The sequence below is a fragment of the Eublepharis macularius genome, chromosome 18 (genome assembly GCF_028583425.1).
Source record: "Eublepharis macularius isolate TG4126 chromosome 18, MPM_Emac_v1.0, whole genome shotgun sequence".
NCBI classification, from domain to species: Eukaryota; Metazoa; Chordata; class Lepidosauria; order Squamata; family Eublepharidae; genus Eublepharis; species Eublepharis macularius.
This window is the reverse complement of record NC_072807.1, coordinates 11,020,226-11,043,400: the sequence shown is the minus strand read 5'-3', so window position 1 is coordinate 11,043,400 and position 23,175 is coordinate 11,020,226. Positions and strand designations below refer to the sequence as shown.

The 23,175-nt window shown below is 46.8% G+C and overlaps 1 protein-coding gene across 1 annotated transcript in view; it reads right to left on the bottom strand.

Annotated features, from left to right (window-relative positions):
* LOC129345291 (alpha-2-macroglobulin-like) overlaps positions 1-23,175 on the bottom strand; it is a 78,202-nt gene continuing 55,027 nt past the window's right edge. Inside the window, exons 23-36 of the mRNA XM_055002350.1 lie at positions 20,521-20,601; positions 18,386-18,562; positions 17,927-18,011; positions 14,618-14,774; positions 13,671-13,745; positions 13,274-13,439; positions 11,579-11,808; positions 8,417-8,635; positions 6,001-6,128; positions 4,508-4,598; positions 3,415-3,483; positions 1,437-1,539; positions 1,147-1,188; positions 1-364 (exon numbers count right to left, since the gene is read on the bottom strand). Coding sequence (XP_054858325.1) covers positions 339-364; positions 1,147-1,188; positions 1,437-1,539; positions 3,415-3,483; positions 4,508-4,598; positions 6,001-6,128; positions 8,417-8,635; positions 11,579-11,808; positions 13,274-13,439; positions 13,671-13,745; positions 14,618-14,774; positions 17,927-18,011; positions 18,386-18,562; positions 20,521-20,601 — 1,649 coding nt within the window. The 3' untranslated portion in view covers positions 1-338. The remainder of the gene's footprint in view (positions 365-1,146; positions 1,189-1,436; positions 1,540-3,414; positions 3,484-4,507; positions 4,599-6,000; positions 6,129-8,416; positions 8,636-11,578; positions 11,809-13,273; positions 13,440-13,670; positions 13,746-14,617; positions 14,775-17,926; positions 18,012-18,385; positions 18,563-20,520; positions 20,602-23,175) is intronic.

Genomic DNA, 23,175 nt, shown 5'->3' with positions numbered 1-23,175 from the left:
TGTAGAATAGGAAGTATTTTTTTATTATCTCCAACAGACGGAATTGCGGATCTCAGATTGAGAAAGGGTACATTGTTAGAAGGGGCACAGTCTGTGTGGTTTGTACAGACGCTTCTCATTTCTTCTGCTTTTCCACAGCCATTCAGGTTGTTCTTTGGGTAAAGCTAGTTGGGTGAGGCTTACGGTGGTCAGTTTATAAAATGGTGACACATATGGGGCAGGCAACCAGAAGACATCTGGGAAAGGGCCTTTCCTCTTTATCTTTGGTAGTCTTCATCATCCAATAGAAGAAAAATTTAAACAAGAACCAGAATGGGAACTTTGGATCTCTTCATTCATCATGCAGTCTTCTGTTTAATCTCACCTGCAAAATAAATTTTAAAAAAACTATGCCAAATATTCAGCCAGAGAGGGCATAATGTAGTTTGGTGGGTGAGGCAGAAAAATATCCAAGCCCACCCCCCACCCCGGAGTTTGCAAAATAATATCAGCAAATGAAGTAATCGGTAATTTGCTGTTCTTAAATGCCCCTGCCCCAACATCCTGCCAAGAGATTCACAAAGGTCTTACTTCTGGTATCAAAAGCAGAAGGGGTAGATTGCTTTCAGGGCCACAATTGGTGACTTTGTGTGTCATCTGGTCATTTTCAGCCTCTTCAGACCAGGACAGTCGAACCCACTGGATGGCTTTATATGAAATTAAATGCTAACATCTAATCGCCATATTCCTCTCTCCATTGTTCAGTTTCAGCTTCTGGTAGTTTCAAGGAACAATTTTCACAGTGCAGTGAAACCAAGGCAACTTTTTAATAGTTTTGATACGGAGACCTGTTCTTACAAATTGCTTTCACACATGTCACGAGGGCCACTTGTCTTGTTTCGACAGAGCTTCCAAGAGAGGGTTGAACTCTTTGCAATGTGTTGTTTGCTATCCTTTGGGACAGAGTGGCCTGTAAACATTTCTTTAAAAATGTTCTGATCTATCTTCCACCTAAAGATCCATCTGATTTTTAGGTGGAAGAGTATTTTCACCTCAGAACTTTGCCCAGCAATGCCCATAGGGGGCAAGTAAATTGACGATAAGGTAGTTAAGCAAAGAGAAGAGCTGGGACATCTTGCAAGGGACAACCTCTGTTCATACTCTTACCTGTACTGCAGGGGGCGTTGTACTCAGCCACGGCAGAGTCCCCTGGAGAAATAAGGAAATGACAGTCAGGGCAGGGGAAGTGGAGTATTGTAAAATGCTGCCTCCAGCTTTCTGCACAGATGTCAATTGTTCTGTAGTCTAATGTTAATAAGGATTTGTTCAGGAACATTTACGTACATTTATTTTTGCCAGCTTTAATTTTTGGTAAGCTGCTTGAAGAGGCTGAGAAGCAAGGGATCAGGTTTTAAAAAATTTAAATACCTACAAGAGGGTCGCAAGTCTTTCCTCACCTGTTTCGTAGTAATCATAGACTTTCACCAAGGCAGGCTTCAGGTCCTGAACGGGCGCCTCCCTCTCCACCGTGAAGGAGTAGCTCTGAGTCACATTGCTCATCTGAGGAAGCAGTGGGATTTACTTACATCTCCTCCTTTTAAACACAGGTCTCCTCATCCCCAGCAAGAGCTCAACCAGCCAGGTGGTGCTGCACACCCCAAAGGAAGTAGGTCTGGGGTGAGAGACTACGCAGCTCCTTCGCAGATGCTTCTTGCTTTGTTTCATAGAGTCTTTCTACATCAGACATCTTACATGAGGATACTCAAGTGTAGGGAGATGCAATGTTTCTGGGAAGTGCAGTTTTAAAAGAAAGAGCAGGCAGAGCTCGCTCCTCAGAGGGTTTGTTAATTTCATCTTAACCTCCCCTAAGGGGAGGCGAAAATGTAATTAATAAATCCTCCTAGGAGCCTTCTTGCTGGCTGTCTTTAAACTACCCTCCTGTAGAGAGGTGAAATTGATAGGGCGTTTGGTTCTGTCTTTTAAAACTATGCTTCCCAGAATCAGTACGTCTTCGTCCACTTGCGCATCCTCACGTAAAATGTCTCGTGTAGAGAGACTCATGGAGAGAGGGAGAATATTTGTGGGACTTTTATCTCCTCAGTGGGCTCTGGAGATTGGCATTCTCTGGTGGTCCTAGGAGTGGGGCAGTCCTTACTCTTGGAATACAGCTCCTCCTCTCTGAAGGCAGGGTCAGTGAGCTGATTTTGATCCTGGAGGGGAGGGGCTTGTCCCTGGAATCACCAGTCTTTCTGGCCCTGCCATCCAAGCAGGATTTCTTCAGCAATGCTCTGTAGAGCGCAGCGGTCCCGGTGAAAAAGAAACTGCCAGTTACAGGCAGTGCGGAGCTCGCGCAGGAAGGGAAAGGCCCTACTGCCCTACTCCACCCCCATATCGCTTTGGAGTGACTGCGAGCATTACAGTCGATGGCCCTAGGTCCTCCTAGTTTCCACGGCCGCAACCACAATGGCGAGCAAAGAACCAATGGTCCCTAGGTTTTCTTAGGTTCCACAGCTGCAACCGCAAACTCCACTGAGGTTCCCCACCTACAGGCTGGGAGGAACCCCCCCCCCCTCAGATGACCAGAGGGTGCGGTGTTTGAGCCTGTTATGGAAACTGATATTTCCAGGAACTCCCTCAGGCTTGGTAGGAGCAGTCTCTGTTTCCTCTTAACTGGGCCCCTCTGGGCTTGGCATAAATGAGTGCTTTTGCACACACCCCTGTGAGCTCATGCAACCGTTTTCACATCCTTCTCCTGCTCCCCCTCCCAATGCTCTAAAAATCTCAGTGAAGCCACACAAATCCCATTGCCTAATGCAGCAGAGACTGGCCAAGTCCACTCCCGAGGAAGCACCCCATAACTCTGAGGGCTCTCAGGATGAGATGATATTGCTTGTAGCCTCTTTCCATCCCCTCCTTCCAAGCATCTTGAACTGCAAAAGCAGGCCAAAAGAGACGGAACTCGGAATCCTTCCCTCCACCAGAGGACATGTGGAGTAAGGAAGGTGGTGGTGGAGGGTGCCTCCAAGTCATAGCTGATTAATGGTGACCCCTGGTGGGGTTTCAAGGCAAGAGACTAACACAGGCGGTTTGCCACTGCCTGCCTCTGCAGCCCTGGACTTTGCTGGAGGTCTCCCATCCAAAGGGGGACAAGAAGAGAATTCTCTTCCACCTCTTATATACAGGGAGGGAGAAAGGAGAGGTACAGGTCTCAGGGGTACGAAGACACTGTAAGAGCACTGCAGTGCCTCTTCTGAGAATAAAAGAGGGAAGCAAAGTGGGAATAACCTGAGAGGCATAACCTGTTGCTTTTATACCTACGTACGGCTTCAAGGCTTCAGAGAGATGCGGGGGGGGGGGGGACTCCTCTCACTGCGACCATTGTTCCCCCAAGAAATGCTTCTCCCTGCCTTTCCTCGGGCCCTCCCACCCACTCACCTGTTCCAAGTACAGTAGGACGTGATTGATGCTCACTTCTGTCCGCTTGACCTGGTTTTGCCTTTCTAGCTGGAGAAGGCAAAATGAAGAGAGCTGCATTATTAAGGTGCAATGCTGTGGGGTCGCTGGCCCCGGGGTCAGTTGAAACTTCATACAATGGTGAGAGGAAGGAGACCTGGGCCGTTTTCACACGGCTTACCGCGAAAAATCGTGCCAAGAAGACGGTGTTCCGGGAGCTCAGCACCATGTTCCATGGCTGGTAAGCAGTGTGAAAACGGCCCTGGTCTGATGGGCCTACTTAATGAACTAGAAGGCTAGTGGATGCTACTCACTACCACAACATGGTAATGGCCAGTTGCTTAGTTGACTTTAATAAAAGATCAGATAAATTCATGGACCTATCAGCAAACAGTACATAGCTACCTCAGGCAGGGTGCCTTTTGTGTGTAAGGTGCCATCAAGTCACAACTGACATGGAGGCCCTGTGGGATTTTCAGGGCAAGAGACTAAGAGAGGTGATTTGCCATTGCCTGCCTCTGCAGCCCTGGACTTCGTTGGTGGCCTCCCATCCAAGTACTAACCAAGGCCAACCCTGCTTTACTTCTGAGATCAGACGAGTTAACAATGTCATAACCAGGGCTTTTTTCTGGGGAAAGAGGTGGTTGAACTCAGTGGGTTGCCCTTGGAGAAAATGGTTACATGGCTGGTGGCCCCGCCCCCTAATCTCCAGACAGAGGAGAGTTTAGGTTGCTCTCCGCGCCACTGAGCAGCGCAAAGGGCAACCTAAACCCCCCTCTGTCTGGAGATCAGGGGGTGGGGCCACCAGCCATGTGACCATTTTCAAGAGGTTTCGGAACTCCATTCCACCGTGTTCCAGCTGACAAAAAGCCCTGGTCATAACAGTTGCCTAGCAATTTCCAAAGTGGCAGCTGAAATCTTGCAATATAGACTTATGCTCTGCAGCAATTTAGGGTTGCCCAGGAAACCACAAATGCGAACCAAAATCTAACGAGATTACATCCTGAGCTCTCAGGTCTCTTCTCGAGAGATGCTTCTTTATAGTGGGGTCTTGAAACATATATAGGATGCTTACTTTTCTCACTGATGATTTCACTGGAATGAATCCTGACAGCATCTTAACATCAACGATTGCCATGTTAGAGGATGGGCGCTTGCCGGTGTAGCTGAGAGACAAAGAGGAAAAGGAAGCCATTTCAAATTCTTGAACTCAAAGTCAAAGCCACCAATGCCTTATTCTTGGAAAAATATTCTTGGTGAAGAATTGCATTCAGGTGTGCTGATGTGGCCTGCCTCAATGGAGTTCCTTAGTCACAGAAGATGCCACCTTGACTGGTTGGGAGAAAAATGGCAGTCATGGACACAGAGAAGAGCAGAAGATTAGACCAGGCTTGAAATGGCAAGGGAGGACCTGTGGCTGAAATGTGGCTGTCTGGGGACCTGTGGGGATGGTAGTGGAAGCAAAAGGAAATAGAAAGTACTTGGAGTGCTAAAGGGAGTGGGGCAAGCCATGTCCCCAAGAGGATCTGAGGAGGTGCTCAGGTGGATTGGTGCTCAGCTTCTAGTTGCCCGAGAACACCTGAGGAGGCGAGCCCTTGGCTGGCCCTTGGCTTGCAGGATGGTTTTAAACATAAAAGTACTCCCTGTGCAGGGCTGGCCGCCACCATTGAGGTGGTGAGGTGGCCACTGTGGGAGCGGAGGTGCCGAAGGGGTTGCTAGAGGAGGTGCTGGAAGGAGGAGGAGCTGGCATGCCTGGACTGCAGCTGCTGCAGCCGGCCAACCCTGTGCTGCTGCCGCCACCAACACATGCTCCCGGCTGGGCGCAGCAGCCGCGGGCCAGGCCTGGCAGACGTCTGGGGCGGCATGTGGAACCTCCCCAGCCACCCACCACACCTGACTGGGAGCGCAGGCAACCTCTGCACACCCTCCCAGCCACCCACCGGCCAGTGGCGCTGGCCTGCATGATGACGTCATCACATAGTGACATCATCACACAGTCTGGGGGCGCCAGAAACTCTGGCGCCGCCCCTGTCCCTGCGCACGATGAGACCACAGACAAGGTGGGGCTTGATACTGGAACTGGCAGGGTCAGCAGCAGATGCGACTGATTCTGGACAAATGTAGAAGCTTCTGATGGTGCTTGCTTGGTTCCTGCCCAGTAGAAGAATTAACGGAGGGAGTTAAATGGTAGAGCAAACATTTCTTAAACTGCTGTTATACTGGCAGGAAAACTGGCTCTTCGTTGTAGGAAGCTATTGCCCTGTGAGAGGGGAGGGGAGTGGTGGAAGAAACAATGTGTGGGTGGAGAACATTTCCCATTGCTGACTTCTCAAGGAAACTCTTTAGGAAACCGCCAACATCACTTGCACCCCAAGTCTAGCTGCTCAACCACATTGGCATGCTTGAACTTCCATAAATGGTTAGCTGATATTCACCGAAGTGTGGTGTAGATTTACTCAAGGCCTGCTGATGGCCATTCAACTGAGGAGAGCTTCCCTCTCCCACTCTTCAGCTCCACTCCTCATGTAGTGGCCTAGACTAGAGACCTACTCAGGAGTATGCAATTACCTGACATTGATAGCCACATCAAACACTACGTTGGCTTTAGGTCCTGTACACGTCTCAGGAACTGTGTGCACCTCCAGTGCGAAAGTTTCTCCCTCGTGGCGGGGCTGCACATTGTATTTCAAGGTGGTCTGGAAAGGAAATGGCAATAGGATGTCTCACTCCAGGTCGTTCCTTCGCAACTTGCACGGACTTGTGAGCTGACCCAGCTTCACACCCTGCACTGGGAGGGTACTTGTGAGGCTGCGATCTGTATCCTGTCCCATTTGGTCTCTTCTCCTCTAAACAGTTCTGAGGTTATTCCTCCTTGTCATTGGGTCCATTTGTTCAAGGCACAGGAGCCTGTCCTGCCTCCCCTTCTTATTCTCCAGCCTCCCCCCGCTCTGATTTGCTAGGGGGCACTGAAACAACCCCAGAGCTGGGCAAGTCCTGCAGGCTCTGCTTGTGCCTGGCCATCAGTGGGCCTTCAGGGCCCAGGGGCATCTTCCCAGGAAAGATAAAGGAGAAGCAATGCTGATTCTGTGAACCTGGGCAGATCAGGAGAGGGAGGCCAGGAAGGGATACATCAGTGCTAAGTTCTCATGGCCCCTTCTAACATGCCCAGGGTAATGCTGATCGCCACCTTGGGGTCAGGTAGCAATTTCCCCCCAGGCCAGTTTGGTCAGGGATCCGGATGGTGTTTTGCCATCTTCTGGGCATGGAATCAGAGTCACCGGTGTGTGTGTGTTTGGGGGAGGTAGTTGTGAATTTCCTGCATTTCCCTAGGGGTCCCTTCCAACCCTATACTTCAGTGAAGTCCACCCTCCTTTTCTTTCCTTGCCCACATGCTTCATCCTATCCCTTCTTGCCTTCTGCGCCTTCATTTCTTCATAAATCCATAGCCATGTTAGTCTGAAGTCACAATATAGCGAAGAGTCCAGTAGCACCTTTAAGACTAACCTACTTTATTGTAGCATAAGCTTTCGAGAACCACAGCTCTCTTCGTCAGATGCAACCTGACGGTTGCATCTGACAAAGAGAGCTGTGATTCTTGAGAGCTTATGCTACAGATGCATCTGATGAAGAGGGCTGTGGTTCTCGAAAGCTTATGCTACAATAAAGTTGGTTAGTCTTAAAGGTGCTACTGGACTCTTTATTACTTCATTTCTTCATTCCACCATCTCCAAGTGGGAACTCTCCATTCAAAGCATAATAGAGCTTGAAGGGGCCTTACAGACCATCTAGTCTAACCTCCTGCCCAATGAGGGAACAGCCTAAAGCATCTCTGACAAGTGTTCATCAGCCGCTCCTTGAAGACTGCCAATGAGGGGGAGCCCACCACATCCCCCGGCAGCCGATTCCACTGCTGGATTACTTTTAACGTGAACATGAAGACGTTTCCCCTAATGTCCAGCTGATACCTCCTCTCCTGGAATTTCAACCCATTGTTTTAAGTCCTATCCTCTGTTGCCAATAGGAAGAGCTCCCTTCCCTAAGTATTTTAAAGAGAGCAACTATCTTTCCTCTCAACCTCCTTCTCTCCAAACGGAACTTTCCCAAGTCCTTCAGTCTTTCCTCAAGGCTCAGTCTCCAGGCCCCTGATCATCCTGGTTGCTCCCCTCTGCACCCTTTCCAAATTGCCCACATCCTTTTCAAACTGAGGATCTCAGAACCGCACACAGTACTCTAGGTGGGCCTGACCAATCCGGTATATGGTGGGAGGGACAAAGACAACATATGCTGTTGTGCCTTTGTTGATGCACCCCAAGATTGCATTTGCCTTTTTTGTTGCTGCATCACACTGGCTGCTCATATTTAGCTTCCTATCTGTACCCCCAAGATCTTGTTCACACACACTGCTTCCCAGAAATCTATCCCCCATGCTTTGCATTTTAGTTACCCAGGTGCAAAATCCAGCACTTACCCATGTTAAATTGTATCTTATTCAAATCTGCCCACCTTTTCAGTGTGTTCAGATCTCATTGAATTCTATTCCTATCTTCAAGGGTGATTGCTGCTCCTCCCAGTTTTATTTTAATTTTGTTTACGTCATTTATAGTCCGTCTTTCTCCCTGAGACTCAGGGTGGATTACACAGTGGGAGATCAGTGCAGTCAATATCAAGAACATTTCCATAAACAATGCCATAGGGTAAACAGATACAAGTTTACAAAGACACGGCATTAGCAGGAATCCAATAGCACATAGCGGCAAGGTTTATGGTTCCTGACTCATTAGTGGATCATCAGAGGCCCCCTCCCTACAATAGAGCTCTCCTATCTCAGTAAAAAGCCCTTTTGAATCATTTGGTTTGCATCATTTGGTGTCACCTGCAAATTTAACGAGTCACCCCTTCACACCCTGGTCCAGATCAGTTACAAGAATATTGGAAAGCACATCCCCTGTCACTTTCCTCTCCCAAGCACCCCTATGATGCTCACCTGCGCGTAGACACACCCTTCTCCCGTCACTTGCACGCTGTAGTCTCCTGGCACTTTGGCCACGGCTCCGCACTGAAGCAGCAAGCGGTTGTGTTTGTCCACCTGAAACTGGTGCTGGACTTCCTTCCCAGAGAGCAGTTTTGCTTCTGCTTGTGCATCAGTCTTGGAGTAGGTGGAAGCCCCATACAGGGAGAGGGCCTGCAGGGCAACCACGGTGTCCTGCAACAGACGTCGAGAGATGAGTGGGGCTACCCAGGGATAAGGGCCAGTGCGGCGGAGCGGCTAGAGCGCTGGTCGAGGGTCCGGGAGACCCCAGTTGGAATCCCTGCTCTGCCATGGAAGCTCATCGGTGGCTTTGGGCCAATCACTCTCTCTCAGCCTCTCCTGTCTCACAGGTAGGCCGCCCTTTGACTCAGGAGGACAGTCTGGTGCGTATTGGCTGAAAACTGCTTTGTGGAAAATGAAGATGAACCTCAAGTTCTGAATATTTATGCTCTCTTGGCATCGCCACAAGTAAGCGGGTGAAAAGAATGTGAAGATGGATCTCAGTGTTGCTGGGGTGGGGAGAACACTGTTGTAGTCCTCTTTTGGACTGGAAACACAGCGGGATACAAAGAAGACATGGATTTTAATCACTTGCTTCCTTCATCCCCCTCTTTGCCCTCATCCTTGGACTTGTCTTGTCTCTGTGAAAATGGCAGCTGTATAAATCTCCCTTTTCCCACTTCTGCCTCGTGTCTGAATCGTTCATACTTCATATGAGTGAAACCAAAAGTTATTATTACCAAAAAGCATACCAACATGATATGAAAATAAAAGGTTAATTGACAGGACAGCTGAACTGTAGAAGCATCACCTCTAATCAAGAAATCACTCTGGGGTGAATGCTGTCCCCCCACATACCACAGGCCCTTGGTACAACAGGGTCTGACATATAGGAGCAACTGCCTCCCACCCCACCCCATGTTTTCCCATCAGCAGCCCCACACCAAACATGGGATGAAAGTCCTCCGCGTAGAGTTGCCAGCCTCTAGGTGGTGGCTGGAGATCTCCTGGAATTACAACTGATCTCCAGGCAGGGGCGGTGCCAGGGTTTCTGGTGCCCGCGGCTGCCCCTACATGTGCATGCACACAGTGCGCACCCGCCCCCCCGGACTGTGTGATGATGTCAACATGTGATGACATCATCATGCAGCAAAGCCGGCCCCATTGGCCGGTGAGTGGCTGGGATGGAGCGCAGAGGCTGCCCGCACTCCACACGCCGCCCTGGACGCAGTGCTGTGCCTGGCCCACGGCTGCTGCGCCCAGCGTGTGGTAGTGGTGGCGGTGGCAGTGGCAGTGGCACCCCCTCCAGTGCCCTCTCCGGTGCCCCAGTGCCCGCGGCACTCGCCTCACCGGTGGTGCCAGCCCTGTCTCCAGGCCATAGAGATCAGTTCCCCTGGAGAAAATGGCTGCTTTGGAGGGTGGGCTGTATGGCATTATATCCTGAGAAGGTCCCTCCCCTCCCCAAACCCTGCCCTTTCCGGGCTCCACCCTCCAAATCTCCAGGAATTTTCCAACCTGGAGCTAGCAACCTCTATTGACTTGTATGGAGCATAGCAAAATTACTGTCATCTGGAAAATGATTAGGGAGGGGGACACAGTAAACAAAGAAAGGAGGGGGAGAACCCATAACTCAACCCGAAGTGGTCTGTAGATGCTACAAGGGTCAAGCTAAAATCATAAAATACATTCAAAATAGATATGTATTGTACAATGTACAGTAATAAAATCAAAAGATTCAAAATAGGGCCTGAATATCAGGGCAGAATAGATACATATTGTTTTCTGGATGTGTGGGTCTGTTTATTACTAAAGTGTGTATTATTGGCCACTGAGGAAGGCCCTTGGGCCTTTGGTTATGGTCTTGGGTTGGTCATTTGACATGTCTATCAACTGTATTGGGAGAATGTTGCAGCTTATCTAAAGCTTTCCTCTGTAGCCTGACATTCAGGCCCTTTGCTTTTAATCCTTTAATTTTATTACTGAGGGGGATATAGGGCTTTTTCTGGGAAAAGAGGTGGTGGAACTCAGTAGTGGAACTTGTCAGGGTTAGAGTGTATGTATGTAACCAAAGAGACTCCATATTAATTCTTTCAGTATTCTAAGTGCTTCGTTCACAGGTGCCAAGATGTTCCCAGCAGCTATCTCACAGAAGAGGATTGTTTTGGCTATCGCTTTTCCAGCCTTGGGAAACTTTCGCTTTCTCAGCTTCAAAGAGATTGTTTTGAGAACTATGGGGGGAGGTTGGGTCTGCTGGGATCTGATACTTTGTACCTCATGCTTTGCCTGTCATTCGTAACAATACACGTGTACCAGCCTGGATATTGTATCTAGGCCAGTGGACTATAATGAATACTTTCTTCAGTAAACTTTTTGAAAACAACGGACTCTTGTCTGATTGCAGAAGGTAGTCTGGAGTATAGACATTATCTAGCCACAGTTCTGACAGAACTTAGGACCACTCCATGACGTCACTTTGGGCTAGCTGGAACAACGGAGGAGTTTTTTAAAGGTTAAATTGCCCTCTGCGAAAATGGTCACATGGCTGGTGGCCCCACCCCTTGATCTCCAAAGTTTAGATCTAAACTCCCCTCTGTCTGGAGGTTAGGGGGCGGGGCCACCGGCCACGTGACCATTTTCAAGAGGTGCCAGAACTCCGTTCCACCGTGTTCCAGCTGAAAAAAAGCCATGGGGGGATGCAATTCATTTTCTCCAAAGATCCTCCCCCCAGTTTTTCTAATTTCATCTCATTGAATGGAATAGAGAAACAGATGCACAAATGGGAAAATTCTCTGGGAGAAAACACAGAGCCCCCCCCCCCCCGCTGCATCCAACAAGGAGAGGAAGGACAAAAAAATCTTCATCTGGGCAGTAAAATAGCTTGTGCAGTTTCTGAAATAAAGCAAAAAGCTGCCCACAAATGATATAAATCAGAAAATGTGATAAATCTGGAATAAAGGATCAAAATTGTACTTTATGTTTGTCATGCTTTGTGAATCCCTTTGTTCCCATTGCAATTTTTTTGCCAATTACAAGCAGTACCTCAAACATTTGAAGGAAAAAAACCCCACAAGACCCTGCCCGCCTCTTGCTGTGGGGTCTTGGCGGGAAAGAGCTTACCTGGGTAGATGAGAACCCCCCTGTGGGATTCTGCTGCCTGCTGAGCCATTTGACAATCTTGGATGCTGTTGTCAGAGCCTCCCTGGATAGCACTGGCCCTTTGGTGAGGTGAGCAAGGAGCACGTAAGCCGTCATCTCTACCTCTGCAGAGGGAGCCCGGAGATGAAAGAATTGCCCATGGTGCTCCTCCTGTTGTCTGCCAGGCCTCTGCCAATGCATGGAGCCATCTCCTTCAGAGACGGAATCAGAGAATTCTGGTAACTACTACAGGCATTTTCACACAGGAGACTTAAAGGGGCTCTTTCTCAAAACTGCTGCACTGGCCAGAATTCCTACACACGTGCTTCTACTTCTACTTTCTCTTCTGCATATTAACTTGAATAGCAGCTGAGAGGCCCATTGCTGATTTAATAACAACAACACTGCAGCGCTGTTGAGGATTCAAAGTCCTTCAGATTCTTTATCTTGTAATTGTCACGCCAGCCGCATAATATTGGCCATCTTTCTATCACCGCATTACAGGAATGGGCTGAGGCAGAGAGCCGGCTGCTCAAAGCCGCTACAGTGAGAGTCAAACCAGGGGACTTCCTGCTCTAGAGCTCAGATGTCTGGCAAAGGTCTAAGAGTCATCTAGCCTAGAGGAGGAGACTACATGGAAACAGGTGGCTTCATTGCATAGATCTGTTTCTACAGCATATTGCTTTGTGCATTTTTCAAACAAAAAAAAATCCGTGAAACAATAAGGGGATGGAGCCACCTTTGTGAAAAGGAGTGTGGGAGTGAGATTGATTAGGATAGCTCTTGCTCTGCTATCTTGGCAGCTCTGGGCATGCCACCCCCCGCTGCCACCTGCAACATGGAAGTGAGAATACTGGGCTACTTGCAATGTTGCTGCGTAATAGGTGAACAGTTCTTCCAACAACTGGCAGACAGGTGGCAAACTGAGAGTCTCTCTACATGAGACATGGGACACATGAAGAACACGTGTCGGGAGATGCCATGAAGGGTAATTTAAAAAGGCAGAGCCAGTAGCAGGGCAAAGGCTTTGCTACACACTGGCATTGTGCGAAGGGGCTGTGAAATGCCAGAAGGGAAACTTCAGCCCATTAGAACCTCTGCAGGTCCAAGCCCGGCTCTGGAAGGCAGCTCCAGCCCATTTCCATTCCTCGCTGCCCTCTGGTTGCGACTACCCCAGGTTTAGATTGGAGAGGTGAAATTGACAGAGCCTTTGGGGCAGCGAAGATGAAATTAACAAACCCTCTGAGGAGGCATCTCTGCCGGCTCTGTCTTTTACAACTACGCTTCCTGGCTAACATTGCGTCTCCCTACACTTGATGAACACCCGCTGAGGCATCTCGTGCAGAGAGACTCTGAGCCAGTGAGTGATATTGCCTCTCTGAGAACCCCTCTGTTAAGCACTAGACTTGTGTTATTTATTGTACATTGTATTGTGCTTTAATCAGGTTGTGATCTTCTCTGAGCCTGCATTGCGGGGAGACGGACTATAAGACTAATAAATAAATAATAGGTTGAGCTGAATCCAGCAGAGGGGAGACAGCAGCATAGTGCGGCTGCATGAAAAAATACAGACAGGGCTGACGGACACATCCCCCCCTTGGGTCAGGAAACAGAGGATGGGGTCGGTGCGGGAATTGCTCTTGAGACGAGTTATCCTCTCCGGAGCGCCCTTCTCACCTTCTTTTACAGCTGCCTCCTCAAGGGAGGACAGCATCTCTTTCTTCTTCTCCTCTTTCCCTGCCAAGGCAAAGGCATAGGCCAACAGAGCCCGGGTGTAGACGTGGATGTCTTCTGCCTGGGCCGCAGTCTCCAAGCAAAAGAGAGCATTGCGCACAACAGGGTGCTGGAAAGAAAAGGACAAAGATACTCGTCTGAAGGCGCCAGCACCATTTCTGAAGGCTTGGCAAGACCATCGTGCTTGGCTTGTATGGCACCTTCATACCCGCTGCCAAAACCACCTGGTACCCATGTCTGCATGGTACTGCACAGAACAAATCAATAGAAAGTCCCTTCTCAAAGGGAGCTTTATTCTTTCCCGATAGGACCCCCATGGAGGGAGAAGGGGAATACTCACAGAGACGGGCAAAGGAATCTCCAGCAGAGCGATGGCGATATAAGCAGACAGAGTGACTTCATCATCAACCCCGCCCTGTAGAAAACAAGGCACGGAGCTGTCAACTCTTGGTCTCTGAGCACACCTGGGGGTGCCACTCTCCACTGCCGTACACAACACGGAGGTGAGAATACTGGTCTACCTTGCAATGCTGCTGTGCAGGCTACTTACAGTGAAATCTCTAACAGAGTTACTCCAGTCTGAGCCCATTGATTTCAATTCTGTTTAGGAATTCAGTTAGTGTACGTGAAGCACTTTAAATACTTACCTGAAAAACTCTTCAGGACATCATCATCATCACTGTTAATAATCCACCTCTCTCATTGAGACTCAAGGCGGATTACACAGTAAGATCCTTCCTCAGAGCGTTTGTTAATAATTGACAGAACCTTACAGAAGGCAAAGAGGAAATTAACAAACCCTCTGAGGAGTGATCTTTGCCGGCTCTGAAGACAGGTGAAATTCAAACTACACCTCCCAGCTAACATAGCATCTCCCTTCACTTGAGCGTCCTCGTGTAATTCGTCTCGTGTAGTTTCGCTCTCACGGGCTTTCCCACTCCATGATCCGATTAATGCACTCATTGATTTTCTGTTGGCTCAGCTGCTTGTTAGTGAACAAGAGGAAAGTTCTTAGTAAGCAGGTTACTTTATTTGCTGCTGCAGCCCCTAAGTTATGACCCAAATGCTGAAATATGATCAACTGTTTTGAGGTTTTAAGTGTATTGCCTACCCCAACTGGTTTCCAAAAACAAAACTCAACAAAACAAAGTAACATTATTCTTCCATGAATGATCCCTCCTTAATTCTGAGCCCCAAAGGCAAATCCAAAAGCCCTTCTTAACCGTCTTATTTTATTTTGTCTTGTTCTCTTATTTGGTCATAACCTTTAGGCTTTGACACTTCTACCTTGATGGCGTTGTTCAGGAGGGATCCAGAGCGTAGGAAGCAGCCGTTCTCCTTCTGCCTGGAAGCCAAGGAGGTCTGAGCATCTGTGATGTGCTTGTCTTCAACAAAGATGTAGGGACGGGCCTGTGCAAAGGACTTGAGCACAAAAGCGGTCAGCCTGCAAGAAGAGAAGAGCATCATCCCTCCCCTCCATGCTTTTGTGCCTGCCAAGACAGATCTGCTTAAGACGGCCTCACAATATGGAATAAATTGGCCCTCTGTTCTGTGAAGATTCTTTTTGTTTTGCCTCATGACTCACTATAAGAGTGTGGCACAGTGGCTGAAGTGTGTGGGACTTAGGGATGCTAGATGTTCCACCTCCCCTCTGTTGCCTGCCAATAGCTCAAAGGCCAGTGGGGGGAAATGGGGTGGGGTTGGCATGCCTGCATTATGCAAGCATGCACCATCACTTCCATCAAAAACATTGGGAGGCAATGCTCTAGGATCTGCCAAAAACTCTATAGTTCGCATAGGATAAAATGAGGAAGAGAGAGCCATGCCTGCTGTTCTAAACTCCTTGAAAGAAGAGAGTAATAAAATGTTATAGTTATTGGTACTCCAGGTAGGGTTTTCAGGCCCAGGTTGACAAATTCCTGGAGATTTAGGGGGTAGAGACTAGAGAGGTGTGATTTGAGGAGGGGAGTGGCCTCATTGGGGTATAATGCCATAGAGTCCACCTTCAAAAGCTGCCAGTTTCTTCAGGAGAAATGATCTCTATCACTTGGAGATCAGTTGTAATTCTGGGAGATCTCCAGCCACCACCTGGAGGCTGGCAACCCTAGCAGATTATTTCTGCTTGCTTTAGAAGAGGAGGACCAATGCTATCCTTCCTCAGGTTTCAGAGTTTGGTCAGAGATCTGTTTACTCTGTACTCCTTACAGACCTGAAATGCCCTTTGATGTGTAGATTGCTAATCTCAGGACTGCCTCCTTGAGGCACCTTCTTCTTTCTCTCTTTGTCACAGTCTCTAGTCCTCACTCGTCTCCTCTCCATCTTGCACCATGGATGGAGGACCTGTCCTACAACCCAGTGCCATCCTTAGACTAGACAGGTAGATAGCAATCTCTCTCTCTCCGATCGGAGTATGGAGTTCCTACAATAAAGAACTCTCATTTCCTCCCCTAAACCTAAGCCAAGTCTCTCTACACAAGGCATCTTACATGGGGACGCTCAAGCGACTTACTTTCTGTGTGGTCTTATATTCAATGCACTCTGTCTCCCTAGCAGTGCTTGTGTATCCACAATGGGAGAGCAAGTGGAAGATCTTTCACTTGAGCGTCCCTGTGTAAGATGTCTTGTGTAGAGAGACTCATAGTGTAAATCTGTTGTTTTCTCTTACATGCACACTAGCCTGTAAAGCTCCTACACCCGTCATACTCTTCCCTGCAAACGATGCAACTCTGCTACCCTTCTAATAATCTAGGGAGGACCAGCATATAGTTTAATAGCCTGATGTGCTTGAAAGGTGCTCCCATTACTGTTCATTGCAAAATGTAGGGTTACCAACCTCCAGGAAGGGCCCAGAGTTCTGGAGTAACAACTGGTCTCCAGATGACAGAGAGCAGTTCACCTGGATCAGTTTACCTGCAGCTGTGGAGGGCATACCCTACGGCATCACATTCCCAGTGAGCTCTTTCCCCTCCTCTGCCCTCCTCTGGCACTCCTCCCCCCCAAATCTCCAGGGATTTCCTAAACCAGATTTGGCAACCCTAGCAAAATGTCCATCATTGATATGTGTACAAAGTGGGCAGGGGAGGGCATTTTATTGCAGGATCCATTGGGTGTTGCAATGCCTCTCATTGCTGTCTGCACCCCCCTGAGTGCAAGAGAATGCACTGGACCATCCAGGGTTGGAGGCGGGGGGGAGGGGGCGGCAAGTTAAGCCCATCTTGCTTCCAAGTGCTGGACCTTTTCTTCCCTCATAACATTGAATGATAGACATGTACTTATGTGGTGGTGATGGAGAGTGCCTCAGGTCAGAGCTGACTTATGGTGACCCCTGGTGGGTTTTCATGGCAAGAGACTAACAGAGGAGCTTGGCCATTGCCTGCCTCTGCAACCTGGGTCTTCCTTGGAGGTCTCCCATCCAATTACCAACCAAGGCCGACCCTGCTTAGCTTCTGAGACCTGACAAGATCAGGCTTGCCTAGGCTATCCAGGTCAGGTAGGGCTAAGTATTTATGTAAGAGCAGGTAAAAAGATTAACTGGGGACTGCATCCAGATGAAGGGATAAATCTATTCCTGGTTTTGTGTGTCCTCAGTCACTGAAAACCAAGTTTTCTGCTATCTTCCCGTCTCTGATTCTCCACCTACACTCCACCTTGGATTGTTTGTAACTCTACAATATGACGGACTGCGGCGATTGTGAGTCTGAGCGAGCTGATCTCCTCTGACATAACCAGGGTTGCATTTAATACTTAGTACTACAGATAAAAAAATAAACATTTAGTCAACCAAAATTCTGCCCGTTTGTGTAAATCCTGAATAGATTATCTCTTCTTTTGCATAATTTATTCTCTGTCATTTTCTATTTTGCAGAGCTTTTTTGGCTTCAGTTCTTGGGGGAGGGGCAAGGAGTTGTATGCTAAAACCTTGTCCCCTGAATAACAGGCATCTTATTTAGAACACACCCAAACCCCTCCCCAGCTCTAGAGATTCTCCCCAGGCATTTCCCATAGACTGTCAAGTGTATTTTCACAACTGTAGGGCTAAAAATTGCTTTTTAAAAATGAAAGTTGAATTTCTTCAGGAAGCTAGATTCTGTGAGCAGCAACTTAGAGTCTCCCTACACAAGATGCCTCGGCGGGTGTTAGTCAAGTGTAGGAAGATGCAATGTTAGCCAGGAAGCACAGTTTAAAAAGACAGAGCCGGTGGAGATTGCTCCTCAGAGGGTTTGTTAATATCATCTTCACCACCCCCAAAGGCTCTGTCAATTCACTTTTCCAGTCTAAAACCGTGTGAGATCGCAACCAGAGGGCACTGAGAAATGGAAATGAGCTGGAACTGCCTTCCAGAGCTGGGCTTGGAACTGGAGAGGTTCTAATGGGCTGAAGTTTCCTTTCTGCCATTTCACAGCCCCTTCAGACAGCTCCAGTGTAAAGCAAAGCTTTTGCCCTGCTGCCAGCTCTATCTTTTTAAACAACCCCTCCTAACATTGCATCTCCCATGAGTTGTTCATGTGTCAGATGTCTCACTCAGGGAGTCTCTTATTCTGCAGCTTTCCAGTGTTTTTGCAGATGGGGGAACAGAGGAGAAACAGTGACGCTTACCACGTGTTTCCTGGCTCATTGTAATGTGGACCAAACGTGCTATAAGAGCCGTCGGGGTGCTTGTAGTTTAGCTGCCGCTGGTAGCCTGAAATGGAAGTTATTGTTTATGCAAGATAACAACCACTGTGCTGTAAGTAGCTTCCTATCAGGGTATACATCGAATGTTGTTTGTTGTTGTTATTCTTCAACGATAGCAGTGCCCCCCTCCATCTGGGAATGGTTGTGGCATGTTCCCAATTTTAGCATGCGCTACTTCTCAGCTGCGCATTCAGGCTCACGCACCTCCTTTACCGAAGTCGATAAGGTTTACTTCTAAGAAAATATGCATAGAACTGGGTTGTATAGATTTAATGGACTGAGCTATTGGTTAAGCAGATTGCATAGACAGCCCTATCTGTGGACAATTATCCATCCCAACTAAAGAGAAATAACAGGAGTCGAATCTGAGAGTCTTCTCACCAGCGACCAGGTAGCCAATGGCCTTGGATCTGGTCTCCTCAGTCAGTTGCTCCGTCTTGTTCAGATAGTCCAGGATGTAGATGTTGGGTGCAAAGAGGACCATGTTCTGCTCTCCACATCCATAGGGAAGTCGGAGCAGCTGCTGCAAGTTCTGTAAGGCTGTGCCCAGGATATCACCTGGAAGGGGAGAGGAGAACACAGGCTCAGGTCAGCTTGGAAGGCAAGTGAAAGGAAGAACCACAGAATAGGCAGGGATGTGAGAGCAAGAAGAAGAAGTAATAATGAGAAGGAGGAAGTTACAAAAGACAGTGAGGAAACGGTAAGAAAAATGCACAGGCAGGGAATGGTCAGATGGGACAGCAACATGCACCAATGAAAGTAAAACGAGCGGTAGAATCTTTTGGGAATTTGAATATGTGTGCAGACATTTCAGCCCCCCCAGAGATTCCATTTCTGAATGCGATGCAAAGTTACTCCAGACTGAGCCCATTGAAACCACTGGTCTTAGGCTGGAGTAATTTTGCATGGGACTGCATTATACCAGTGTACTTTCCTGGGAGTAAGCCCCATTGACCTGAGTAGCATTCTGAGTAGATCTCCCTGGGATTAGCTTCTAGCAGTGCAATCCTAAGAGAACCCTCTTGGGAGTAAGCCCTATTGAATAAAATAGGACTTACTTCTGAGTAGACCTCTTTAGGATCGCTCCCTAAATCTCTCAAGCTCAGTAATGGGGCATCTAATACTGTGATTGTTTAGAAACGAGCGTCCTGATGGTCCAAAACGTTTTCCCAACATAGAATCAATTGCACTCATGTATAATAACATGAACCACAACTCTGGTGGCAAAATTAGAAATGTGTTGCAATTCAAAGAAGCTCTGCTTCCTCAGATGTCTGAAACACTTCCATAGTATCAGGATCATGGCCCTTGCCATACTCTGAGGGGTTTAGGGGTTCACTATTGGGCTGCTGACCAGGTCCTCTATAACGTATTTTAGGAGTGCTGGAGAAGCGGCTAAAGAAGCAGTCAGACGCTAAGAAAGGAATGTAGTTATCCGCGTGGCCAAGGAGACGTGGCCAGATGGCCTGAGCACTGAACTGAACTGATCTAAACTAGCCACAACAATTCTACTCTTTCATCTAATTCGATTAAAAAGAACTGCAAGTATCAATGGTCTTCTGACCAGATAACTTATTTGGGCATCAATATTCCCTCTGATCTGAAAAACTAATTTAAAAATTAATGTAAATAAATGGAATAAATTAAGCCTTAGTTGGTTCGAAAGATATAATACAATTAAAACTTTTGTACTACCAAAATTATTATTCTTTCTCTGTGCAATTCCTCTCTTGGTCCCTCAAAAAAATATAAAAAATTGGCAGAACCTCCCGAACAAATTTTTATGGAATGGGAAAAAACCTAGAATAGCTTTTAAGACACTCAGGCTAAAACACTCAGATGGAGGATTCAACTATCCAGATTTAAATATGTATCAAATTGCAATTAGACTATTAAACATTAAACAAATTTTAAAATCTACGTCAGATTGGACTAAAAGTATACACCCAAATAAAGAAATATCAATAATTCAAAGCTTAATTTGGAATGGTAAGGAAAATCAATTCACAGGAAGGATTAATAATCCATTAAGGATATGCTAACAAATTGGAACCAACATAGAAAAAAGATCTCACCTACCATATCAAGATATTCATAGTTTTTGGGCCAAAATTGGTTTCTCCCTGGTCACTCCCTGGTTTTTGCAAAAACTTGGCAACAAAACAATCTAACCCGGCTAATCGATATATCCTCATCCAAAGGCATATTAGACAAATTAGAAATAGAGGAAAAACTACAACACAAATCACAATGGTTTACGTACTTTCAATTAGCCCACATGATGAACCACATTAAAATAGCACAAATTATTAACACCCCTTTAACAGATTTTGAGATTATCTGAAAAAGCTATTCTTCGGAAACAGTCTTTACTTGGAAGACCATTATATAGTTTTGTGCATTGTTTTAAAGATGTATTTTATTATGTTTGTTTTAATTGTTAGCTGTCGTGATCCTTGATTAGGCAGAAAAGTGATATATAAATATTGTAAATTAAAATAAATAAATAAGCTTACCAAGCACACAGAAATAGGCCCTGGCTGAGCCCTCAACCACATTTTCTGGAACCGTCAAGGAAACAGGTGCTTCTGAGTCTCCTGCCAGGAAAAGAGAACGAGAGAAATACTGATGCCTGTTACCTCCTGCGGCTTGATCTCCCTGTTCTCCACTCAGCCTCCATTCCCTCCAGCAGATTAATACATTTGTGAGCCTGTCCCTCCATCACTTCTTCTCTTTCCTTCTGACTCTTTCATGTGCTTCACCCAACCTAAGATGGTCCTATAAAAAATCCTGAAACTGTGTGGGTTCAACTCTCATCCAGAAAGCGTCAATAACGTGACTATGTTTCGTTTTTGATCAGAATTCTGGGCAATTCTGAAATGGTGAAATGACTTTGGAAGGGTAAAGATGGTGAGTTAGAGGAAGTGTTATTACAGGAAGGCAAGAAAGAAATATCCAAGATTTACAAATTACTTTAAAAATGGTTTACAGTGAATGAAACAGTAAAAGTCTAGATGGTGAAGTGGGCAATAAATTTTCACAAAGAAATAACAATGGAAGCATGGGAATACCTATGGAAAAATACAGTGAAGATTTCAACCTGTACGAACATTAAAGAGAATGTGTACAAAATGATTTACAGATGGTATTTAACACCAAAGAAAATTGCGCTAGGAAATACCAATATGTCAGATAAGTGCTGGAAATGTAAAAAACATGAAGGATCATTATATCATATGTGGTGGACATGTGAAGTAGCTAAACAGTACTGGGGAGAATTGAAGTAATAAATGAGATTTTACAAATACAAATAAATAAGAACCCAGAACTGTTGCTACTGAACTTGGGAATGGAGACAGTTCCAATGCAGCACAGAACATTGTTATTTTACATGACAGCAGCAGCAAGACTTTTGTATGCACAGAAATGGAAGACACAAGAAATACCAACTGTAGAAGACTGGATTTACAAATTGCTGTACATGGCAGAAATGGACAAAATGACAAGGAAACTTAAAGATCTTGACCTAGGGCAATACATTGTTGATTGGGGGAAACTGAAACAATTTTTTGGAAAAAAAGTGGGATGTAAAAGGAGAACTGTGGCAGTTTGAAAATTTTTAAAGAACAATGTTGCAATGAGAAGAGAGAAGGGATCTTACCATTTAGGGGGAATGTAATTATAATCTAAGCTAATATAATATTTAAGGGGATTTTACATTGAGTATAAGGGATAATGAGAAGGGGTAAACAGATATCTCAATGAGGTATACTATATATGACATAAAACAATGGGTTAGTAGATCAGACTCTATATATAACATAATATGTGGTTGTGTTGTGTGATGTGTGCTATGCTACATTGGTGGCATAGCATACAACATATATATAATATATTATTGTGATATATACTATATTGATAGTGTATTTGATGGAGTATATGCTTAAAAGAAAAGAAATAGAATAAGTTTAAAGTAAGAGATAGGGCGATCCTTGCTATATATTATATTATATTAGTATGTTATATTGAGTTGAGATATACTATATTGCTAGTAGGCTTGATAGAGGTTATGTAAAAAATAAGAATGTGCTTAGAATAAGAGATATTACAAATTAAAGTTGGTAGGGAAATATAAATGAAATAGATTTAAGTAATAAGAAGGGTTAGGGGTTGGAAAGCTGTTGGACGTCAATAGGGAGGGGGGAGGAAAAGGGTGGGGGATAGAGCAAGGGGTAAAATGGGATTATTTGTGTCAAATTTGCAAAATTTTCTTTGTTTTACCACTCACTAATAAAAAATTTATTAAAAAAAAGGAAGGGTAAAGATGAGAGAACCCCCATGATCTGACTGTGTAAAGGTTTCATGGAATGTGGATTGGGTCTGTTTAGCTCAACCAGAAGACTGCAGAAACCAAAACGATTCCTCAGTCCATTCCAGGCACACACAGAGACTTAACTGCCTTTTCGTGAATAGATGGTTGGAGGAGTGCAAAGTGGGGGCTAAGAAGAGCCAGTTTGGTGCAGTGGTTAAGCGTGGTAGGACTTTAACCTGGAGAACTGGGTTTGATTCCCTACTACGGCTGCCAGACCCCCGGTGGGGGCGGGGGAACCCCTGCCCCCACCCTCCCACCCCCGCCCCCACTTACCTGGCCAGCGGGGGGGTGCGCACCTTCCATGAGCGCCCCCCTGCGGTGCTGCGCGCCCTCGCACACAACAGCCCCAGGATCAGGCCTGTATTGGCCTGGATCGGGGCCCCGGTGGAGCGCAGGAGCGTGCCTGCGCTCCGCAGGTGCCCACAACGGGCCCAGTCCGTGCCAAAACAGGCCCAATCCGCACCCATTTTGGCACAGATCGGGTCCGTTTTGGCATGGATTGGGCCTGTTGTGGGCCCCTGTAGAGCGCAGGCACGCTCCCAGGCTCCACAAGAGTCCAAAATGAGCCCAATCCGCATCAAAACGGACCCAATCCGTGCCAAAACAGGCAGATTGGGCCCATTTGGGCACGGATTGGGCCTGTTGTGGGCCCCTGTGGAGCGCAGGAGCATTCTTGCACTCCGCAGGGGCCCACAACGGGCCCAATCCACGCCCAAATGGGGGCCGCGTGATGACGTTACTCCCAGAAGTGATATCATCACAAGACCCATATCAAGAAACAAGATGTGAAATATTTAAA